Source organism: Neoarius graeffei, chromosome 20, assembly GCF_027579695.1.
Source record: "Neoarius graeffei isolate fNeoGra1 chromosome 20, fNeoGra1.pri, whole genome shotgun sequence".
Lineage (NCBI taxonomy): Eukaryota > Metazoa > Chordata > Actinopteri > Siluriformes > Ariidae > Neoarius > Neoarius graeffei.
The window spans coordinates 55,133,730-55,154,034 of record NC_083588.1 but is presented as its reverse complement, the minus strand read 5'-3'; the positions used below and the strand labels follow the sequence as shown (position 1 = coordinate 55,154,034).

The 20,305-nt window shown below is 40.0% G+C and overlaps 1 protein-coding gene across 1 annotated transcript in view; it reads right to left on the bottom strand.

Annotated features, from left to right (window-relative positions):
• Nucleotides 1-20,305, bottom strand: part of retsat.2 (retinol saturase, tandem duplicate 2) — a 38,658-nt gene extending 18,353 nt beyond the window's left edge. Inside the window, exons 1-3 of the mRNA XM_060902033.1 lie at nt 20,080-20,305; nt 2,433-2,615; nt 1,334-1,575 (exon numbers count right to left, since the gene is read on the bottom strand). Coding sequence (XP_060758016.1) covers nt 1,334-1,575; nt 2,433-2,615; nt 20,080-20,242 — 588 coding nt within the window. The 5' untranslated portion in view covers nt 20,243-20,305. The remainder of the gene's footprint in view (nt 1-1,333; nt 1,576-2,432; nt 2,616-20,079) is intronic.

The window sequence follows — 20,305 nt, the reverse complement described above, 5'->3', positions numbered from 1 at the left end:
AACAAGGTACGCTACAACTGCGCTGCTTTGAAAATGTAAATTTAACAGCTTCATGAAAGTGCACTGATGGTTCCCATGAAAACCCCGTGTCTCCTGCACTGCGTTACTCCCCCGAGTCGCGCGCTCATTTGCTTTTGTGTTCTTGGTCTCAGAGCCGCGCACACGAAACAGACACAGAAGACAGATTCAGCGTTTAACATCATTAACAATGCACTTTTTACAGAGACGTTTTAATGTTATTCTTTTTTTTTAATCCAGCTGAATATTTAGCGTACAAATGTATTTTCAGCTCTTAAAAATGGCCGAGGTCTGGACCTCGGTGGCCTCATAGCTGGCTACGGCCATGAACCCAATACAGTCTTCTGCTGCTGCATGCGGAGATGCTTTTCTGCTCACCACGGTTGTAGAGTTGCTGTGAGTTACTATATCCTTCCTGACAGCTCGAGCCAATCTGGCCATTTTCTTCGAACCTCTCTTATTAACAAGGCGTTCGTTTCCACCCACAGAACTGTCGCTCGCTCACGCCGTGTTTTTTGCACCATTCTGTCTGTGTAAACTCGCTGTGTGTGAAAACCCCAGGAGATTCTGAAATACTCAAACCAGTCCATCTGGCTCAAACCAAACACCCGTGCCACAGTGAAAGAAAGGTCACGCTTTGAGATCACAATTTTTCCCATTCTGATGTTTGAAGTGCACAGTAATAACTGAAGCTCTTGATTTGCATAATACCTGCATGATTTGATGCACTGTGCTGCTGTCAAAGGATTGGCTGATTAGATAACTGCATAAAACAGCAAGTGGATGGGGGTTCCTAATACAGCGACTGGTGAGTGTATATGCATGGTTTAGGATTTAAAAATATACACATGTATACAGTATATGGATACCCTTTGTAGAGCCATATCAGCAGGAATTGCTAGAAATTATTTCGACGATTTCACTATGAACATCCTGTACATTGTTTAAGCACTGTTATTTACGATAACGTCTGAACATTTGTGAAACCAAACCAACTTCAGGTCATGATTTCTTTGCATCCTTCAGTTTATTTAACTCAATACTTGACACAAATATCCAGTAGACTCACAGAAGACATTATCCTTATTTTCCTGGGTTCCCATTGGCCAACAGGTCACTGCCTAAATAAAAAAAAAGCCGACTTCTTGCCAGATTCAACATGATGAGTCATCTCATGACCTTTCGCACCATTTCAGTCTCAGACATTACAACACAACGCAACGTTTCATTTGCCCGGGTAATTCTATTTTTACCTACATATCAAGTCATTCATCATCTCTGTTATATTTCGGATGAATAAAACAGTCAAACTCACCTTAACCAGGCTCATAAACTCATCGATGGCCTTCTCCTCTCCCGGGAAGCACTTCTTCAGCTCCTGGGGGAAACGGTTTCGGCCACTATAAATGGGGTAGATGCGGCGGTTCTCCAGTGGACCCAGGACCACCTGGTCAAAGGGGTTTTCCAGTGATTCCCACTGTAGCTGCCCATTGGTCAGCTGATCCACTATGCAGCGGAACATGCTGTTCTCTTCTAAATTACCGATGTAGTGGATCCCTGAAACAGAGACGGGTGAGAGCAGAGATGGTTGAGGTCACTACTGTGGTTAACTTAAAGGAAGATTCTTTTAGGTGTTTTCCAACCTACTTTTGATCCATGACATCTGGAGTTTATGTACGATTACGAAAAACAGGGATTTTGACACGTTTTGAAAAACAGATTAATACAAAACTCACTTATGATGGAAGTCTAACGGCAGGTGTAGAACATCAGTATACATTTAAAATATATCAGAACTTGAGTTTAAAAGTGTCTCCAATCTTCCAAACAAGCACAAGATAAATTCTCACCAAAGCATGGATAAATGTATTTATTTTTCTCACACTTTTGATAAAAAAGACTGATACAATATATCTAGCTATGGTTTCCCAGTGGTATCCATGTGTGATCCGAGGGGAAACTGGGGCATTTTCGTGTTTGCGTGTCTATATTAGGAACATATGACCAGATCTTTTCCTAACTATATTGATTTAATCTACTATTACCTTTAATATAAATGTTTACTGATGGCCCATAGGCTTCGATTATAAATGAGGTGCCTCTCATCCAGAGCGACATACAACATACCCAGAGCAGCCTGGGGAGCAGTTAGGGGTTAGGTACCTTGCTCAGCTATTCCTGCTGGTCAAGGAAATCAAACCGGCGACCTTCTGGTCCCAAAGCTGCTTCTCTAACCATTAGGCCATGGCTTCCCATTCTTTTTCTCAATACAGAAAAGTATCTGAATTGCAATTAATATTAAAGTATTTCTTTAAAACAGTGGGTAATCAGGTCTGATATTTGAGGATGAGAATATGCATGGCATGTCTAGAGACTAAAGCCAGCTAAATCCACCCACACAATGGCGTTCTCACCAACGTCAAATTCAAAGCCTTTCTCAGAGAAGGTATGGCAACATCCTCCAGCACGATCATGTTGTTCCAGCACCAGGACCTTCTTTCCAGTCTTGGCGAGCAGAACAGCGATGCTCAGTCCACCAATACCACTGCCAATCACAATGGCGTCAAGATCCTGGGGGACTCTGCTGGCCAAAAAGCCTGTGGATAGGAACAGAAATTTTTAGAGGGAACAGTAGTGGCAAAGTCATGGTCATACAGATGCCATTATTGACCCAACACACCCCAACTCTGACCCTTAACTTAGAGATCTATTACTACTATACCATTCATGCAAGTTTAAAAAATTACAATCACCCGCCGGCAACTGGCCTAGTGGTTAGCATGTCTGCCTCTCAATTGGGAGACCGCGAGTTCTACTCACGGTCGGGTCATGCCAAAGACCATCATACAAATGGTGCCTACTGCCATCTGGCAAGGCACACTGCAATACAGATGCGAGTGGGGAGTCAAACTCTCGTGGTTACCAGAGGACCCGCCCCCCACCGTAACCCTAGCTATGTAATATAGGCAAGAGGCCGAGGGCTATGAAACGGAGATCGGCGCCACCAAACGTGCTATGCATGGTGCGGGAAGGACTTTGACTGGCACCATGGCACTTGGTTAGCGTTGATGTCTCACGGTTCTTAATTCAATCCTGAGCTCAGGTTACTGCCTGTGCAGAGTTTCAGAGGAGGTTAAATTTTTGCCTCCGTTTGTTTGTCTGTCTGTTCCCAACATACCTCAAAAAAGTAGTGAACAGATTTTGATGAAATTTTGAGGAAAGCTGAGCCATGGGCCAAGGAACAATTGGTTATACTGTATTTGCAGATCCAGGATTTTTTTTTCCTTCTGTTCCCAATGTAACTCAAAAAGTAGTGAACAGATTTTGATGAAATTTGGTGTACAGCTTTAGTATTATCCTACGTTCAAGTATTTTGATGCTGACAACACATGGCTTGTTGGAGGTATGCACTCTACCAAGTGCCCTTCTAGTTATTGTTATGTTACAGTGGTGAAAATCCCAACCCCTCATTAACAAAGTTATTATATTTATTACCGAGTTCTTATACTTATTAGCCTGATTGACTGGTAGATTGAACTGAATGGGTTTAATCCAAACCTCATTAACTCCGTAATAAGTAGTCTATAAGTAATGGAAACCTGAAATCTCATCTCATCATCTCTAGCCGCTTTATCCTGTTCTACAGGGTCGCAGGCAAGCTGGAGCCTATCCCAGCTGACTACGGGCGAAAGGCGGGGTACACCCTGGACAAGTCACCAGGTCATCACAGGGCTGACACATAGACACAGACAACCATTCACACTCACATTCACACCTACGGTCAATTTAGAGTCACCAGTTAACCTAACCTGCATGTCTTTGGACTGTGGGGGAAACCGGAGCACCCGGAGGAAACCCACGCGGACACGGGGAGAACATGCAAACTCCGCACAGAAAGGCCCTCGCCGGCCACGGAGCTCGAACCCGGACCTTCTTGCTGTGAGGTGACAGCGCTAACCACTACACCACCGTGCCGCCCTCAATACATACCTAATATACACCAATTAGCCATAACATTAAAATCACGGACCGGTGAAGAGAAGAACATTGATTATCTCATTACAACAGCACCTGTCAAGGGGTGGGATATATTACAGGGTCTCTGCACATTTCTGACCAGCAAAAATAATACTTTTTAAGACCATTTTAAGACCACTGAGTATAAAAAATAAGACCACTACCGCGGAACAAATACGTACAGTAAAAAAAAAAAAAAAAAAAAAGCACACTCTAGGTTAAGTTCAAAGCATTTTTTTTATAAAAAATGTGCATCTTCAGTTTACAAAACAGAACATTAGCTGCCTTCTCGATATTTTAATAGTAGGGTACTGCTGTAAACAAACAGTGAGGAAACAAATTGATCTTCAGTTAACAAAACAGAACATTAACTGCTTTCTCAATATTTTAATAGTAGGGTACTGCCATGAACAAACAGTGAGGAAGCAAGGAAGTTTGACTACTGATCGAACTGCCTCTGGGGACTGTTGTTGCCCGACTAGCAGCACAGCGCATATGCTTTTCCCCTTTCGAGTGAGCGTCAAGGGCTTTACAGCCCATTGTTGTTAACTTGATGTCTTTCCGACATACCTTACATCTCGCTTCATATTCTGAAGTTGCTGTTGTTAGCCAACTTTTGTATTTTGGCTCCTCAAGCCACTTGTTACTAAACTTACACTTCCCCATCTCCGTTCATGTTCAAGTTCAACCACTTCTTCCTCGTCTGCTCTACTCTCAATGGTTCTACTACCAGTGTTGGGCACGTTACTTTCAAAAAGTAATTAGTTATAGTTACTAGTTACTTTTCCCAAAAAGTAACTGAGTTAGTAACGGAGTTACTTTGTCATAAAAGTAACTAATTACCAGGGAAAGTAATTATTCCGTTACATTTTGTTCCCCCTCAAAAAAAAAAAAAAATTCAATTAGTGTAATCATAATAAAAGTGAATGTTAAATGTGTTTAATGACTGAAATGGACACTTAACAGAACCAATTAGTAATGTTATCTACACTATATTAATATTTTTGTGGGACAATGTGAGATAAGACATCTATCAAATGTAATATATTTCTGTAGTTATTAAAATTGTTACTAATTACTGGCCACTGACGAGGACAAACGCTTTGTTCCTCGACATAATGTGCATTGCACGTAAACACTCTTGCCTTTTATTTCAAGTAATGAAAAGTCCTGGCTGTATTTCCAATGTGAAAGCGCAGTGCTGGGCTGACCGCTCGCCATCGCTGGGTCTTCCGATTGAAAGAGCGCACAGTAGTGCAGTAGGCGTGGCCTACCTACGTATGTTGTCCAAATCTACTCTGATTGGCTTACTGTGCCGTTGTCTCGTGTCTCCCCGCCCCACACGAAAGCAGAGTAAAGAAAGGCTGAGCGAGCAGCATGCCAGATGAGAACAGCTTTAATAAAGTAACGCATAGTATTTTATTGTAAGTAACGGGAACGGCGTTATAACGATGTAAAAAGTAATTAGTTAGATTACTCGTTACTAAAAAAAAGTAACGCCGTTAGTAACGCCGTTTATTTCTAACGCCGTTATTCCCATCACTGTCTACTACATGGATAAAAGAACACACTGCCCCCTGTGGCGTGGTTCCTGCGCTATTAGAACTAGTGCTAGACACACAACGGCTCTTGTGCTACTTGTTCAGCATCTTGATAACAAACGACGCTGGTTGAATAAATAACGTTAGCGCGGAAAAAAAAATCCAGACATATGTTTTTTTCATTTACTGTCGGCTACCCGGATGAAATTTAATACCTCCCATGTGAAATTTAATACCATAACTCAAAAAATAGCGAAATATAATGCTTTTTAAGACCTTAAAAAACACATATTAAAAATAAGACTTTTTAAGACTTTTTAAGGATCCGCGGAGACCCTGTATTAGGCAGCAAGAGGACAGTCAGTTCTTGAAGTTGATATGTTGGAAGCAGGAAAAAAAAAAAAAACGGGCAAGTGTAAGGATCTGAGCGACTTTGATTGATTGCTTTATTCCGAACAGTAAAGAAAAAAAAAAAATGCAATAATCAAAACATCGTCATGAACAAACAGAATAGCGTAGCCACAAGGCAATAACATAATATTTAGAAAGGATTAAGAAGTAAATAACTTATAAAATCCTAACCCTCTATACCACCGTTAATCAAATGTCACTTTCCGCCATAATAAAGATATATATAAAAGAAAACAAAAGCAACAAACAAAAAAGAAAGACACCAACATACCAAGACATACCAACATGGTATAATACAGACCAAATCAATCATATATACAGATACTTGTTATACACACACATATATATATATATATATACATACACACACACATACAATACATACATACACACACAGCTATACACATATCTATACGTACACAGACACCAGTATCATATAGTTATGCGTATTTTATATATATATATATATATATATATATATATATATATATATATATATATATATATATTTATATATATATATATATATATTTATATATATATATATACACACACACACACACACACACACACACACACACACATACCTCATTATGATATAAATATATATCCATACGTACCCATACACACATATATACACTTATATTATCAATAGCATGTTATTGTACTTCCTCCTCCCTATACTTCATAAAGATCTGTTCCTTATACCTTTTTTTGAACTGGTTTATAGTTGTACATTTCATGAGCTCCACATTCAAACTGTTCCATAGCTTTACTCCACAATTAGAGATACTGAACATTTTTAACGTTGTCCTTGCACTGCGAGTTTTAAATTTCCCCCTAAAATTATAGCCCCCCCCATCCGAGAACATTGTTTGGATATTCTTTGGTACTTTATAATTCCTTACTTTGTACATTATTAAGGCAGTTTTATATTCTATAATATCCCTGAATTTTAAACATTTTGAATAGTGAATTAGTATGATCTCGGTAACCAGCACTATGACTTATTCTTACAGCTCTTTTTTGAAGTATAGTTACTGCATGAAGTGAACATTTATACGTATTTCCCCACACCACTGAGCAGTAATTTAAGTACGGTAAAACCAGGGAACAGTAAAGAATGCGGAGTGAATTATAGTCCAGGACGTGCTTAGCTTTACTCAAAACAGATATGCTTCTTGATAGTTTAATTAGTATGTATTTTATATGTGATTCCCAAGTAATTCTATCATCTATTATTACCCCAAGAAATGTATTATTAGAAACTCTTTCAAATGTCAACACCATCTACCTGTACATTTATTGCCCTATTTATTTTATAATTATTAAATAACATGATTTTTGTTTTAGACAGATTTAATGATAATTTATTTCAATCAAACCAACTTTTTAACCTGCACAATTCTGAAGAGATTATGTTTTCTAACTCATGTAAATTTGTTCCAGAACAAAACATATTTGTGTCATCTGCAAATAATACTATCTTAAATATCTTAGATACCTTGCACATATCATTTATATAAAGGCTGAACAGTTTAGGACCCAATACTGAACCCTGGGGGACACCACAAGCAATGTTCAAACGAGATGACACAGAGTCACCCAAACTTCACAAATTGTGTCCTGTTGCTCAAATAACTTATCCAATTTAATACAACTCCCCTGATCCCATATTGTTCCATCTTATTAATTAATATATCATGATTAATAGTATCAAAAGCTTTTTGGAGATCAATAAATATCCCAGCGACATATTTATCATCTATAGAGTTACTGATTTCTTCAATTGATTCCATTAGTGTCAGCTCTGTTGATCTATTTGCTCTAAATCCATATTGACCATCACTGAGTAGTTTGTATTTTTCAATGAATTTATCTAATCTGTTATTGAATAGTTTTTCAAGAATTTTGGAGAATTAAGGAAGTAAAGAAACAGGTCTGTAATTTGTGAAGTTGTGTTTGTCCCCAGATTTATACAATGGAATTACTGTTGCTATTTTCATATTGCTTGGAAATGTACCGGTTTGAAATGACAAGTTACAGATGCATGTTAATGGTTTAGAAATCCCCCCCAATAATATTTTTCACTAGTTTCATATCAATATCATTACAATCTGTGGACATTTTATTACTACATTTATGAACTATATCAATAATTTCCCTCTCATCTACTGGTGTAAGAAACATAGAACAAGAATTCCTCTTTATAATATCAATACAATCATCATGTGTTACTGGATCAGAGATATTTTGAGCTAATCTTGGTCCAACATTAACAAAAAAATTATTAAAACTATTAGCAACTACATCCATGTTATAATTTTCGATATCTTTGTCATTAAAGTATTTAGGGTAATGTATTTGTCCAGAGCCATCTTTAATAATACTATTTAATATATTCCATATTCCTTTAATATTATTTTTGCTATTATCTATTAATTTGCCATAATAATCCTTCCTACATCTCCTTACGATACTCGTTAACTTGTTTTATTTTCTGCCTCTTTGGTTTTTAATTTAATAAATTCTCTATATAGAGTATTTTTCTTCTTACAGGCATTTTGTAATCCCTTAGTAATCCAAGGTTGGTCATTATAGTTTTGTTTTGTACTATATTGCTTCAGTGGGCAATTCTTATCATATAATAATTTGAATATACTTAAGTTATCATATGCTCTATCAATGCTATTCTCTATATAAACTGATTCCCAGTCTTGCAGTAATAAATCATTATTTAATGCCAACATGGCTTCCTCAGTCCTAACTCGTCTGTACTTAAGTTTAAGGTCTGTCACATTTCTCTTGCAATTACAGTCATAAACTGTAAAAACTGGTAGATGATCACGGATATCATTGATTAATATTCCACTTATAATGTATTATCTATGTCATTGGTAAATATATTCTCTATTAAGGTAGCACTATGGTCAGTAATTCTGGTGGGTCTGGTAATTTTTGGGTGGAGACTCATACTGTACATGGTATTAATAAATTCCTCAGGCCATACTGTGCTTATTAGGGTTCAACAGATCAATATTAGTATCCCCACAAATGAAGAGAACTTTATTATCTACTGTAAATGTCTTTTCTACCCAGTACTTAAACGCCTCTATACTAGTTTCTGGCGCTCTATATATACAGCAAATTAATACATTTCTACTTTTTTCAATGTTAATTTCAATTATTAAACATTCTAATCAGGGCTTTGAACCGGTTCAAGGAACGAAAACGAAAACCGGGAACTTTTTCTATTTCACATAGAACAGAAACGAAACCAGAAACTTTATTATTTTTTATGTTCCAGAACAGAAACGCTTATTAAAAATAATGGTAACCGGTTAATACCGGTTTTTATTTCGTTCCTCAAAGTTTCCGTAGCCTACAAATAAAAAAGTCATTCTTCTCCTGCGCAAGTTTCTATGACCCACTGGGGTTCACTTCCTGTGTGACGTTCGCTGACTGAATGGAGAGAGCGGGAGGGTGGACTGCTATCACGTCTCCACATCTTAAATAAGAGGTAAATATTGCAGTCTATCGTTATTCGAAAACGTCAATTTCAAACACGATATCAATATATTTGTCCACGTTAATGAGAGGCTCACGAACATTAAATGACGTTAACCTCTGTTAGCCTATCAATGCATAGGGCCTGACTAGCCTTTGGTAACACACTAAACGAATTATCTTTCATTTTTGGCACTTTTTCTGTTTGTGTAGATGGGAAGACATACTGAGAATCCAAATCGCCAACATTTGAAATAATAATTGTTTTGAATTATTTCTTGTCTTATTTAATGAAGGTTGTAATAGAATTAGCCTACATTTGGCTAAAGCTGGATGAGACAGAGACATAATTTTATAGCCACTTGTTAAACAGCTGACAGGGAACGTAATTAACCGTTCCGGGAACGAAATTTTTTTGTTCTAACCGGTTCGGGAACGTCTATCTAATGGTGGAACCCAAAACCGGAAACGTTAAAATTCCGTTTCTGTTCGGAACGAACCAATAGGAAAAAAATTCTGGTTCAAAGCCCTGATTCTAATAAATTATCAAATCACAGTTGTCATGCCATCTATTAACTTATAATTCAAATTACAGTCCACATACACCGCCACTCCTCCCCCACCTTTATTTTTCCTGTTTATAGAATTAAATTAATATCCAGCCAGTTGGAAATCCACTCCTTTCTCCAGGTCTCTGATATGGCAATTATGTTGAATGGATGGGTAAACTGACTTAAGTATTTCTTGATGTGTTTGAAGTTAGCGTACATGCTTCTGCTGTTGAAGTGAATTATTGATCATTTTCCCACAGCCTTAGGCTACGTTTACACTAGACCGTATCTGTCTCGTTTTCTTCGCGGATGCACTGTCCGTTTACATTAACCCCCCTGAAAAAGCGGGGAAACGGGAATCCGCCAGCGTCCACGTATTCAATCTAGATCGTATCAGCTCCGGTGCTGTGTAAACATTGAGAATACGCGAATACGCTGTGCTGAGCTCTAGCTGGCGTCTCATTGGACAACGTCACTGTGACATCCACCTTCCTGATTCGCTGGCGTTGGTCATGTGACGCGACTGCTGAAAAACGGCGCAGACTTCCGCCTTGTATCACCTTTCATTAAAGAGTATAAAAGTATGAAAATACTGCAAATACTGATGCAAATACTGCCCATTGTGTAGTTATGATTGTCTTTAGGCTTGCCATCCTTCCACTTGCAAGTAATAAGTGATATGCGCTGGGATCTCACACACAGCGGCTCAGTCCCGAATCGTGGCTTGTTCACTTCACTCGCGCGCTCTGTGAGCTGCGCAGGGCCGGAGTGCACACCCTCCAGAGGGCACTCGCTGTTCAGGGCGGAGTGATTTGGAGCGCAGGATGCCTGCGGAGCCGAGCGTATCCGCGTATTGGTGTTGCTGTGTGCACGGCTAACGGTTTTAGTGTAAACGCGAATCGTTTTAAGAACGTTAATCTGATGATCCGCTGATTCGACGTAATGTAAACGTAGCCTTAGTGGACCGATTGTACTGCTCCTCTGTGTAATAGTAGCAATTATCATTAATGGTTGAGAAAAAATATATTGTCCGGGTCTGTGTCATTTTCTGTATCCAATAGTTTATGGTCAGTGAATTCATGTGGTTTCAGTTCCGGGTTTCCATAATCAACAAGCATTTGCGTTAGCCGAGTAGCGTTCCGAGTAATGGGTGAAAAAGTTATTTCGGTGTGTGTCATGGTTGAATTTGGTGTAGTGTCACATTGGTATTAATTACCTTACAGTCCCAATAGCCATCACTGGTATTTGTCCAAGTCCTCGATGTTTCATATGACCAGAACTCTAGCCTCCTCCGGTGTACCGTTCAGCTTAATGAATACTTTGCAGTTGGTTATCCACGTAGATTGAATTTTATTTTCTTTCTTCAGATGACGTGCTTTCCTGGCGACGTCAGCATTGTGTTTTGTCAGATGCTCGTCGAGGTAGACGTTTGTACCTTTCAGTTTCCTTCCTTGTTTCAGCAATGCAGCTTTATGTTTTCGAGTGACAAATCTCATTATGATGGCAGAGTTTTCCTTGTCTCTCCTGGGTAAAATGTGGCAGGCCTCGACGTTGCTGCAATCAATATCGATTCCCTTTGAGTGTAGGAATGCCGACAGTTGTTGCTCCATGGAGTTGCTGCCCAGTTCGTCAGATTCTCCCTCCCTTGTCACTGCTTTTGCATATGACCTGGGTTTAATCCGAATCCCAGTGACTTTGACAAGGGCCAAATTGTTATGGCTAGATGACTGGGTCTGACCATCTCCAAAATGGTACATCTTGTGAGGTGTTCCCGGTACGCAGTGGTTAGTACCTACCAAAAGTGGTCCAAGGATCCAAAGGACAACCAGTGAACCGGCGACAAGGTCATGGGTGTCAAAGGCTCATTGATTTGCATGGGTCATGAAAGCTAGCCCATATGGTCCAATCCCAAAGAGCTACTGTAACACAAACTGCTGAAAAAAATTAATACTGACACCTTTCTGTTTTCCCCAGCATTAGCTTTTTCAGCAGTTTGTGCTACAGTAGCTCTTCTGTGGGATTGGACCATATGGGCTAGCTTTCATCCCCCATGTAAATCAACAAGCCTTCAACACCTATGACCCTGTCGCTGGTTCACTGGTTGTTCTTCCTTGGACCACTTTTGGTAGGTACTAAGCACTGCATACCAGGAACACCCCACAAGATGTACCATTTTTGGAGACGCTCAGACCCAGTTAATCCACCCATCACAATTTGGCCCTTACGCTTGCCCATTTTTCCTGCTTCCAACACATCAACTTCCAAGAACTGACTGTTCTCCATCCATCCATTATCTGTAGCTGCTTATCCTGTTCTACAGGGTCGCAGGCAAGCTGGAGCCTATCCCAGCTGACTATGGGCGAGAGGCGGGGTACACCCTGGTTATCGCAGGGCCGACACAGAGACAACCATTCACGCTCACATTCACACCTACGGTCAGAGCTACCAATTAATCTAACCTGCATGTCTTTGGGAGAAACCAGAGTACCTGGAGGAAACCCACGCGGACACGGAAAAACATGCAAACTCCATAAAGAAAGAAAGGCCCTTGCCGGCCACTGGGCTCGAACCCAGGACCTTCTTGCTGTGAGGCGGCAGTGCTAACCACTATACCACTACGTTATTCACTTCACCTGTCAGTGGTTATGGTTGATCAGTGTATTATTATTCACATTTTACTAATGTGTCTGATATTTCAATTCAAATATGTTCCAGTTAAAAGGTTCCTTGGCTGGTAAAAGTTATAACTGATATAATTTGCTGGTCATACTTACAGCGGCATGCAAAAGTTTGGGCACCCTTGCTGAAAATGTCTGTTACTGTGAATAGTTAAGTGACCGGAAGATGAACTGATCACCAAAAGGCAAAAGATGACATTTCTTTAATATTTTCAGCAAGATTACATTTTTATTTCCATCATTTACAGGCATAAAATACCAAAAAATGAAAAGGACCTGAAGCAAAAGTTTGGGCACCCTGCATGGTTAGTACCTAGTAACACCCCCTTTGGCAAGTATCACAGCTTGTAAACACTTTGTAGCCAGCTAATAATCCTTCAGTTCTTACCTGGGGATTTTCACACATTTGTCCTTGCAAAAGGCTTCCAGTTGTACAAGTTTCTTGGGCTGTTTTGCATGCACTGCTCTTTTGAGATCTAGCCACAGATAGATTTCAATGATGTTTAGGTCGGGGACTGTGAGGGCCAGGGCAAAACCTTCAGCTTGTGCTTCTTGAGGTATTCCATTGGAGATTTTGAGGTGTGTTTTGGATCATCGTCTTATTGTAGGACCCATCCTCTTTTTAACTTCAACTTTTTTACAGATGGTGTGATGTTTGCTTCTAGAATTTGCTGGTATTTATACGAATCCATGCTTCCCTCGACCAATGAAATGTGCCCTGTGCCACTGGCTGCAACACAACCCCAAAGCATGATCGATCCACACCCATGCTTCAGAGTTGGAGATGTGTTCTTTTCCTGGAATTTGGCACCCTTTTTTCCATCCTGGTGCCCTGTGTCTGGTTGGAGTCTCATCGCATCGCTCCTGTGGAGGGCGGCCCCATGTGGACAGTTGGGGGTGGCGCCTGGAGGATGCTGTGGACTCTTGCAGTGGTGCTTTTGTGGCTGGGGACTGCGGTTGACTTGCTGACTTTAGGACTGTGGTTGTCGTGAATGTTTTTGCGCTCAGGTTTCCATCGGTGGGGGTTTATAGCATCAACGAAGCTGACTTTGTTAGGACTGTTAACGTTATAGTCATGTTGTCTGTTGTTGCCCAGATGGGGAAGAGTTCCCTTTTGAGTCTGGTTCCTCTCGAGGTTTCTTCCTCATGTCGTCTGAGGGAGTTTTTCCTTGCCACCGTCGACACAGGCTTGCTCATTGGGGATAGATTAGGGATAAAAAGTTAGCTCATATTTTAAGTCACTCAAATTCTGTAAAGCTATTTTGCGACATTTATTGTGAAAAGCGCTTTTCAAATAAACTTGACTTTTTTCTCCAAACATACCTTTGCACATTGTGGCCAAAAAGTTCTATTTTGATTTCATCAGTCCACAGGACTTGTTTCCAAAATGCATCAGGCTTATTTAGATGTTCATTTGCAAACTTCAGACGCTGAATCTTGTGGCTAGGACACAGGAATGGTTTTCTTCTGATGACTCTCCCATGAAGGTCATATTTATTCAGGTGTCGCTGCGTAGTAGAACAGTGCACCACCATTCCAGGGTCTGCGAAATCTTTCCAAAGGTCTTTTGCAGTCAAACAAGGGTTTTTATTTGCCTTTCTAGCAATCCAACTAGCAGTTCTTTCAGAAAGTTTTTTCATCTTCCAGACCTCACCTCGATCTCCACCATTTCTGTTAACTGCCATTTCTTAAGAACATTACAATCTGAGGAAACAGCTACCTGAAAACACTTTGCTACGTTCTTGTAGCCTTCTCCTGCTTTGTGAGCAATTATTTTATTATTCAGAATGCGAGGGAGTTGCTTAGAGGAGCCCATGGCTGTTGATTTTAGGGACGAGTTTGAGGAGTCAGAGAATTTATACAGCTTTGAAATCTGCATCATCTGACCTTTCCTAACGAAGAATTTGAACAAGCCACAGCTCAATAAGCTAATTAAGGTCTGGAACCTTGGTAAAAGTTACCTGAGAACTTAAATGTATTGAGGTGCACAAACTTTTGCATGGTGTTCCTTTTCTTTTTTTCACTCTCCAAATTGTACAAAACAAAAATAATACACAAATCTTGCATAATAAAATGCTGAAAAGAAATGTGTCATCTTTACCTTTATGCCTTTTGGTGATCAGTTCATCTTCTGCTCACAGTAACAGACATTTTCAGTAAGGGTGCACAAACTTTTGCATGCCACTGTAAGTTGACCAGTTTATTATTAGTTCCCAGAAGAATTTAGGAGCATTTTATAAATGTGAATATGTATATTATGGTATACATACTTTCCATCAGCCAACTGAACTCTTCCTAGGGAACACGAACAAATCAGACCCTCCAGGATTTCGCGATTTTGCGATTTGCAACTTCAATGCAACTTCAACCAATACCCGCGAATTCAGGGCGGTGTTGCAATTATATCCCATCACCGCAACTTTCCCGCAAATTTGACCAATCGTTGGCGTCGTCTTGAGGTGACGTCGACAAACTACCTTCCGCCTTACTTCCGTGTATACGTTCAAGAGAAGCAGCATGTGCACAGTGTTGCCAGATTGGGTGGTTTCCGAACATATTTTGGGCTGGAAAACTTCAGCAGTATCTGGCAACACTGCATGTGCGAGTCAGTGTTTATGTAGGCTTAGGCCCTGTCCACACGGCAACGGATTCAGGTGAATCCGATAAAATTTATCATCGTTTCGGCCTGGCGTCCACACGGCACCGGCATTTTGGGTGCCCCAAAACGATATTTTTTGAGAACGGTTTCCAGAGTGGAAAAATCTGGCAACGGCGCCGTTGCGAAGTCGTCTGGATGAGTAGAACGGATTTGTTTACGATGACGTCATAACCACATGACTAGAACAAGCAGCACTCTCGTGCGCATCATTCGTAACAACAACAGCAACAATGGCGGACCCCAGAGTAGTAGTAGTTCAGTGCCGAGTAGAAGAAGGGGTTTATGTGCATGCGTCCTACTTCTTCTGTTGTTCTGGTGTCTCCGATGGGACCGTCTTACAGCGCACGTAGAGGTGTGGCATGTGTATTGCATCGTTTTCAGCAAGCGTTGTGTTGCCATATGTACCTGATATTTTACTGATCCGTTGCCCATGTGGACACGATTTTTTTTTACCCGCTAAAAAAAAAAAAAATCTTATTGCCGTTGTCGTGTGGATGTAGCCTTAAATTCTGTTACTGAATGTGTTATGTTTACAGTGAAGGACTGTGTGCACTTTACATTATTTTTTTACTTAATACAAGAAATTAATGGATGCCAACGTTTTTGCCAAAATGGTATTTTATTTTCCATCGTTTAGGCAGGGCGGCACGGTGGTGTAGCGGTTAGCGCTGTCGCCTCACAGCAAGAAGGTCCAGGTTCGAGCCCCGTGGCCGGCGAGGGCCTTTCTGTGCGTAGTTTGCATGTTCTCCCTGTGTCCACGTGGGTTTCCTCCAGGTGCTTCGGTTTCCCCCACAGTCCAAAGACATGCAGGTTAGGTTAACTGGTGACTCTAAACTGACCGTAGGTGTGAATGTGAGTGTGAATGGTTGTCTGTGTCTATGTGTCAGCCCTGTGATGACCTGGCGACTTGTCCAGGGTGTACCCCGCCTTTCGCCTGTAGTCAGCTGGAATAGGCTCCAGCTGGCCTGCGACCTTGTAGAACAGGATAAAGCGGCTAGAGATAATGAGATGAGATGAGGGGACTCCCTAAAGTGAATGACGCATGAAATGGAATGACGAATGACAGCTAGCGATTTGAACAATAAATGGTCCCTTGTCATTCAGATTCTTATAAATGGAATAACGATTGAAATGTAGGTGGAATGACATGCTTTCAGCTCATGAAATGGAATGACATTGTTTCTAAGTGGAATGACATACTTTTAGGTTATGTTATCAGTGATATCACCTTTTACAAATGGAATGACAGTGTTTTTAGGTGGAATGACATACTTTGAGGCAATGTTATCAGTGATATCACCTATAACAAATGGAATGACATACTTTTAGGTTATGTTATCAGTGATATCACCTTTAACAAATGGAATGACAGTGTTTTTAGGTTGAATGACATACTTTAAGCTAATGTTATCAGTGATGTCACTTTTAACAATGGAATGACAGTGTTTCTAAGTGGAATGACATACCTTTAGGCAATGTTATCAGCGATATCACCTTTTACAAATGGAATGACAGTGTTTCTAGGTGGAATGAGGTGGAAAGTATGCCATTACACCTAGAAACACTGTCATTCCATTTGTTAAAGGTGATATCACTGATAACTTAACCTAAAAGTATGTCATTCCACTTAGAAACCCTGTCATTCCATTTCTTAAAGGCGATATCACTGATAACATTAGCTAAAAGTATGTCATTCAACCTAAAAACACTGTCATTCCATTTGTAAAAGGTTACATCACTGATAATATAACCTAAAAGTATGTCATTCCATCTAGAAGCAGTGTCATTCCATTTGTTAAAGGTGATATCACTGATAACATAATCTAAAGGTAGGTCATTCCTCCTATAAACACTGTCATTCCATTTGTAAAAGGTGATATCACTGATAACATTGCCTCAAAGTATGCCATTTCACCTAGAAACACTGTCATTCCATTTGTTAAAAGGTGATATCACTGATAACATTAGCTCAAAGTATGTCATTCCACCTGAAAAACAATGTCATTCCATTTCTAAAAGTGATGTCACCGATAACATAACCTAAAGGTGTTATTCCACCTAGAAACACTGTCATTCCATTTGTTGAAGGCAATATCACTGATAACATTAGCTCAAAGTATGTCATTCCACCTAAAACACTACCATTCCATTTGTTAAATGTGATATCACTGATAACATCAGCTTAAAGTATGTCATTCCACCTAAAAACTCTGTCATTCCGTTTGTTAAAGGTGATATCACTGACATTAGCTCAAAGTATACCATTCCACCTAGAAACACTGTTATTCCATTCGTTAAAGATGATATCATTGATAACATTGCCTCAAAGTATGTTATTCCACCTAAAAACACTGTCATTCAATTTGTAAAAGGTGAGATCACTGATAACATAACCTAAAAGTATGTCATTCCACCTAAATTCACTGTCATTCCATTTGTAAATGGAGATATCCCTGATAGCATATGCTCAAAGTGTGTCATTCCACCTAAAAACACTGTCATTCAATTTGTAAAAGGTGATATCACTGATAACATAACCTAAAAGTATGTCATTCCACCTAAATTCACTGTCATTCCGTTTGTAAAAGGTGATATCACTGATAATATAAGGTAAAGGTATGTCATTCCTCCTAGAAACACTGTCATTCTATTTGTTAAAGGTGTTATCACTGATAACATTAGCTTAAAGTATGTCATTCCACCTGGAAACACTGTCATTCCATTTGTAAAAGGTGATATCACTGATAACATAACCTAAAAGTATGTCATTCCACCTAAATTCACTGTCATTCCGTTTGTAAAAGGTGATATCACTGATAATATAAGGTAAAGGTATGTCATTCCTCCTAGAAACACTGTCATTCTATTTGTTAAAGGTGTTATCACTGATAACATTAGCTTAAAGTATGTCATTCCACCTGGAAACACTGTCATTCCATTTGTAAAAGGTGATATCACTGATAACATAACCTAAAAGTATGTCATTCCACCTAAATTCACTGTCATTCCGTTTGTAAAAGGTGATATCACTGATAATATAAGGTAAAGGTACGTCATTCCACCTAGAAACAACGTCATTCCATTTGTTAATTTGCTATCACTGATAACATTGCCTCACAGTATGTCATTCCACCTAGAAACCTTATCATTCCATTTGTAAAAGGTGATATCACTGACAACATTAGCTCAAAGTAAGTCAATACATTTATGGCCCTTTTCCACTACCCTTTTTCAGCTCACTTCAGCCCGACACGGCTCGCGTTTCGACTACCAAAAAACAGCACGACTCAGCTCGCTTCAGCCCTGCTTAGCCCCTAAAACTCGCACGGTTTTGGAGTAGGGCTGAAGCGAGCCAAACCGTGCCGAGTGAGGCTGGGGGCGTGAGGAGACACTCCCCTGTGCACTGATTGGTGAGGAGGAGTGTCCTCACATGCCCCGTGAGCACACTGGGATCTGTAAACACCGTAAACCCGGAAGAAGAAGAATTACGAATTACGAGAATTATGAAGCCTTATGCGCCTCGCCTCATCTATACGCTCTTGCCAGTATCTGTTGGCGTTGTCGGTGACAACAAGCCACAGAACCAAGACCAGCAACACTAACGATTCCATGTCCTCCATGTTTATTGTTTACTATTCGGGTCGTGAGACTACCGCTTAAAAGCTCACTGATGTCACTGTTTGCGCTGCTTAACGACATCACCTGACGTTCACCCACTTTCGCTAACTCCACCCAATGTGTCCACCCACTTCCAGCCAGCACGGTTCAGCGCGGTTGTAGTCGAAATGCAACTCCAACAGCCCCGCTCAGCTCGACTCAGCACGGCACGGCTCAGCCCTACTCAGCCGCGTTTGTAGTGGAAAAGCGGCAATAGAAACCCTGTCATTCCATTTGTAAAAGCTGATATCCCACCAAGCACCCACTTATCTTATCCTAGGGAGGTCTAAAACTAAAGCTTTCAATCGTTATTTCATTTGTAAGAATCTGAATGACAAGGGACCATTTATTGTTCAAATTTACTACCTGTCATTCCATTTCATGCGTCATTCACTTTAGGGAGTCCCGAGATGGGACTGTTTAGGCAGCTTCAGCATCATACTGTGAGATTCTGTTCAAATTGTTTTTTTTTTTCCTTCTATGAAGCCTGAGCCATTTATTTTATTAGTTTATAATTATTGTTTTAGTCTTCAGGAGAGACTGCCTGCACACAGTACTAGTATTAATAGTTTTTTTTTTTCTTACATGAAAGCTGAGGCATTTATATTATATTTTAAGGTAACTTCATGTTGTGCTGTGAGGTTCTATGCACTTTAACTTTTGAACCAACAGGTGCATTTGGATAAGTAAAGCCTATTTTTCTGCATTTTTGTAGCCCTGGTAATCTTTTATATTGGTAAAGTTGTTTATAGGACCATTTCTCAGTGTGTTTTTTTTTAATCAATAGTTTTTCCAGTAATAACTTAATATTTAACATATCACTCAATTTTAAATCACAAAAAGAGAAAATCACAACAATTTCTCGCAACTTTCACTTCCTCCCGCGATGTAATCGCAACAAAAACCTAAAAAAAAAACACCGCAACTTTCATCGCAATTTTTTTGGGGAAACCCCCGCAACAATCACAAAAAAGGCCCGCGGAATCCTGGGGGGACTGACAAATGCATGTGTTTAAAATACAGTCAACATAAATTCTCACCTTGTTTCAACACTTTCTTTCTCTCCTTTTTATCCAGTTCCACGGGTTTGGGCGCCTCGCGTGTGTCGGTATGAAAAGGACTCGGACCGGAAGTACCAAACACATATTTAAGGAATAATGCGATAAACACCACCACAGTGATTAATCCTATAGAGATCCACATTTCTGAGAACTCTGTCTGCTCCCTAAAAACTATCAATCCCGACCACCAAGTTTTCACTTCCGG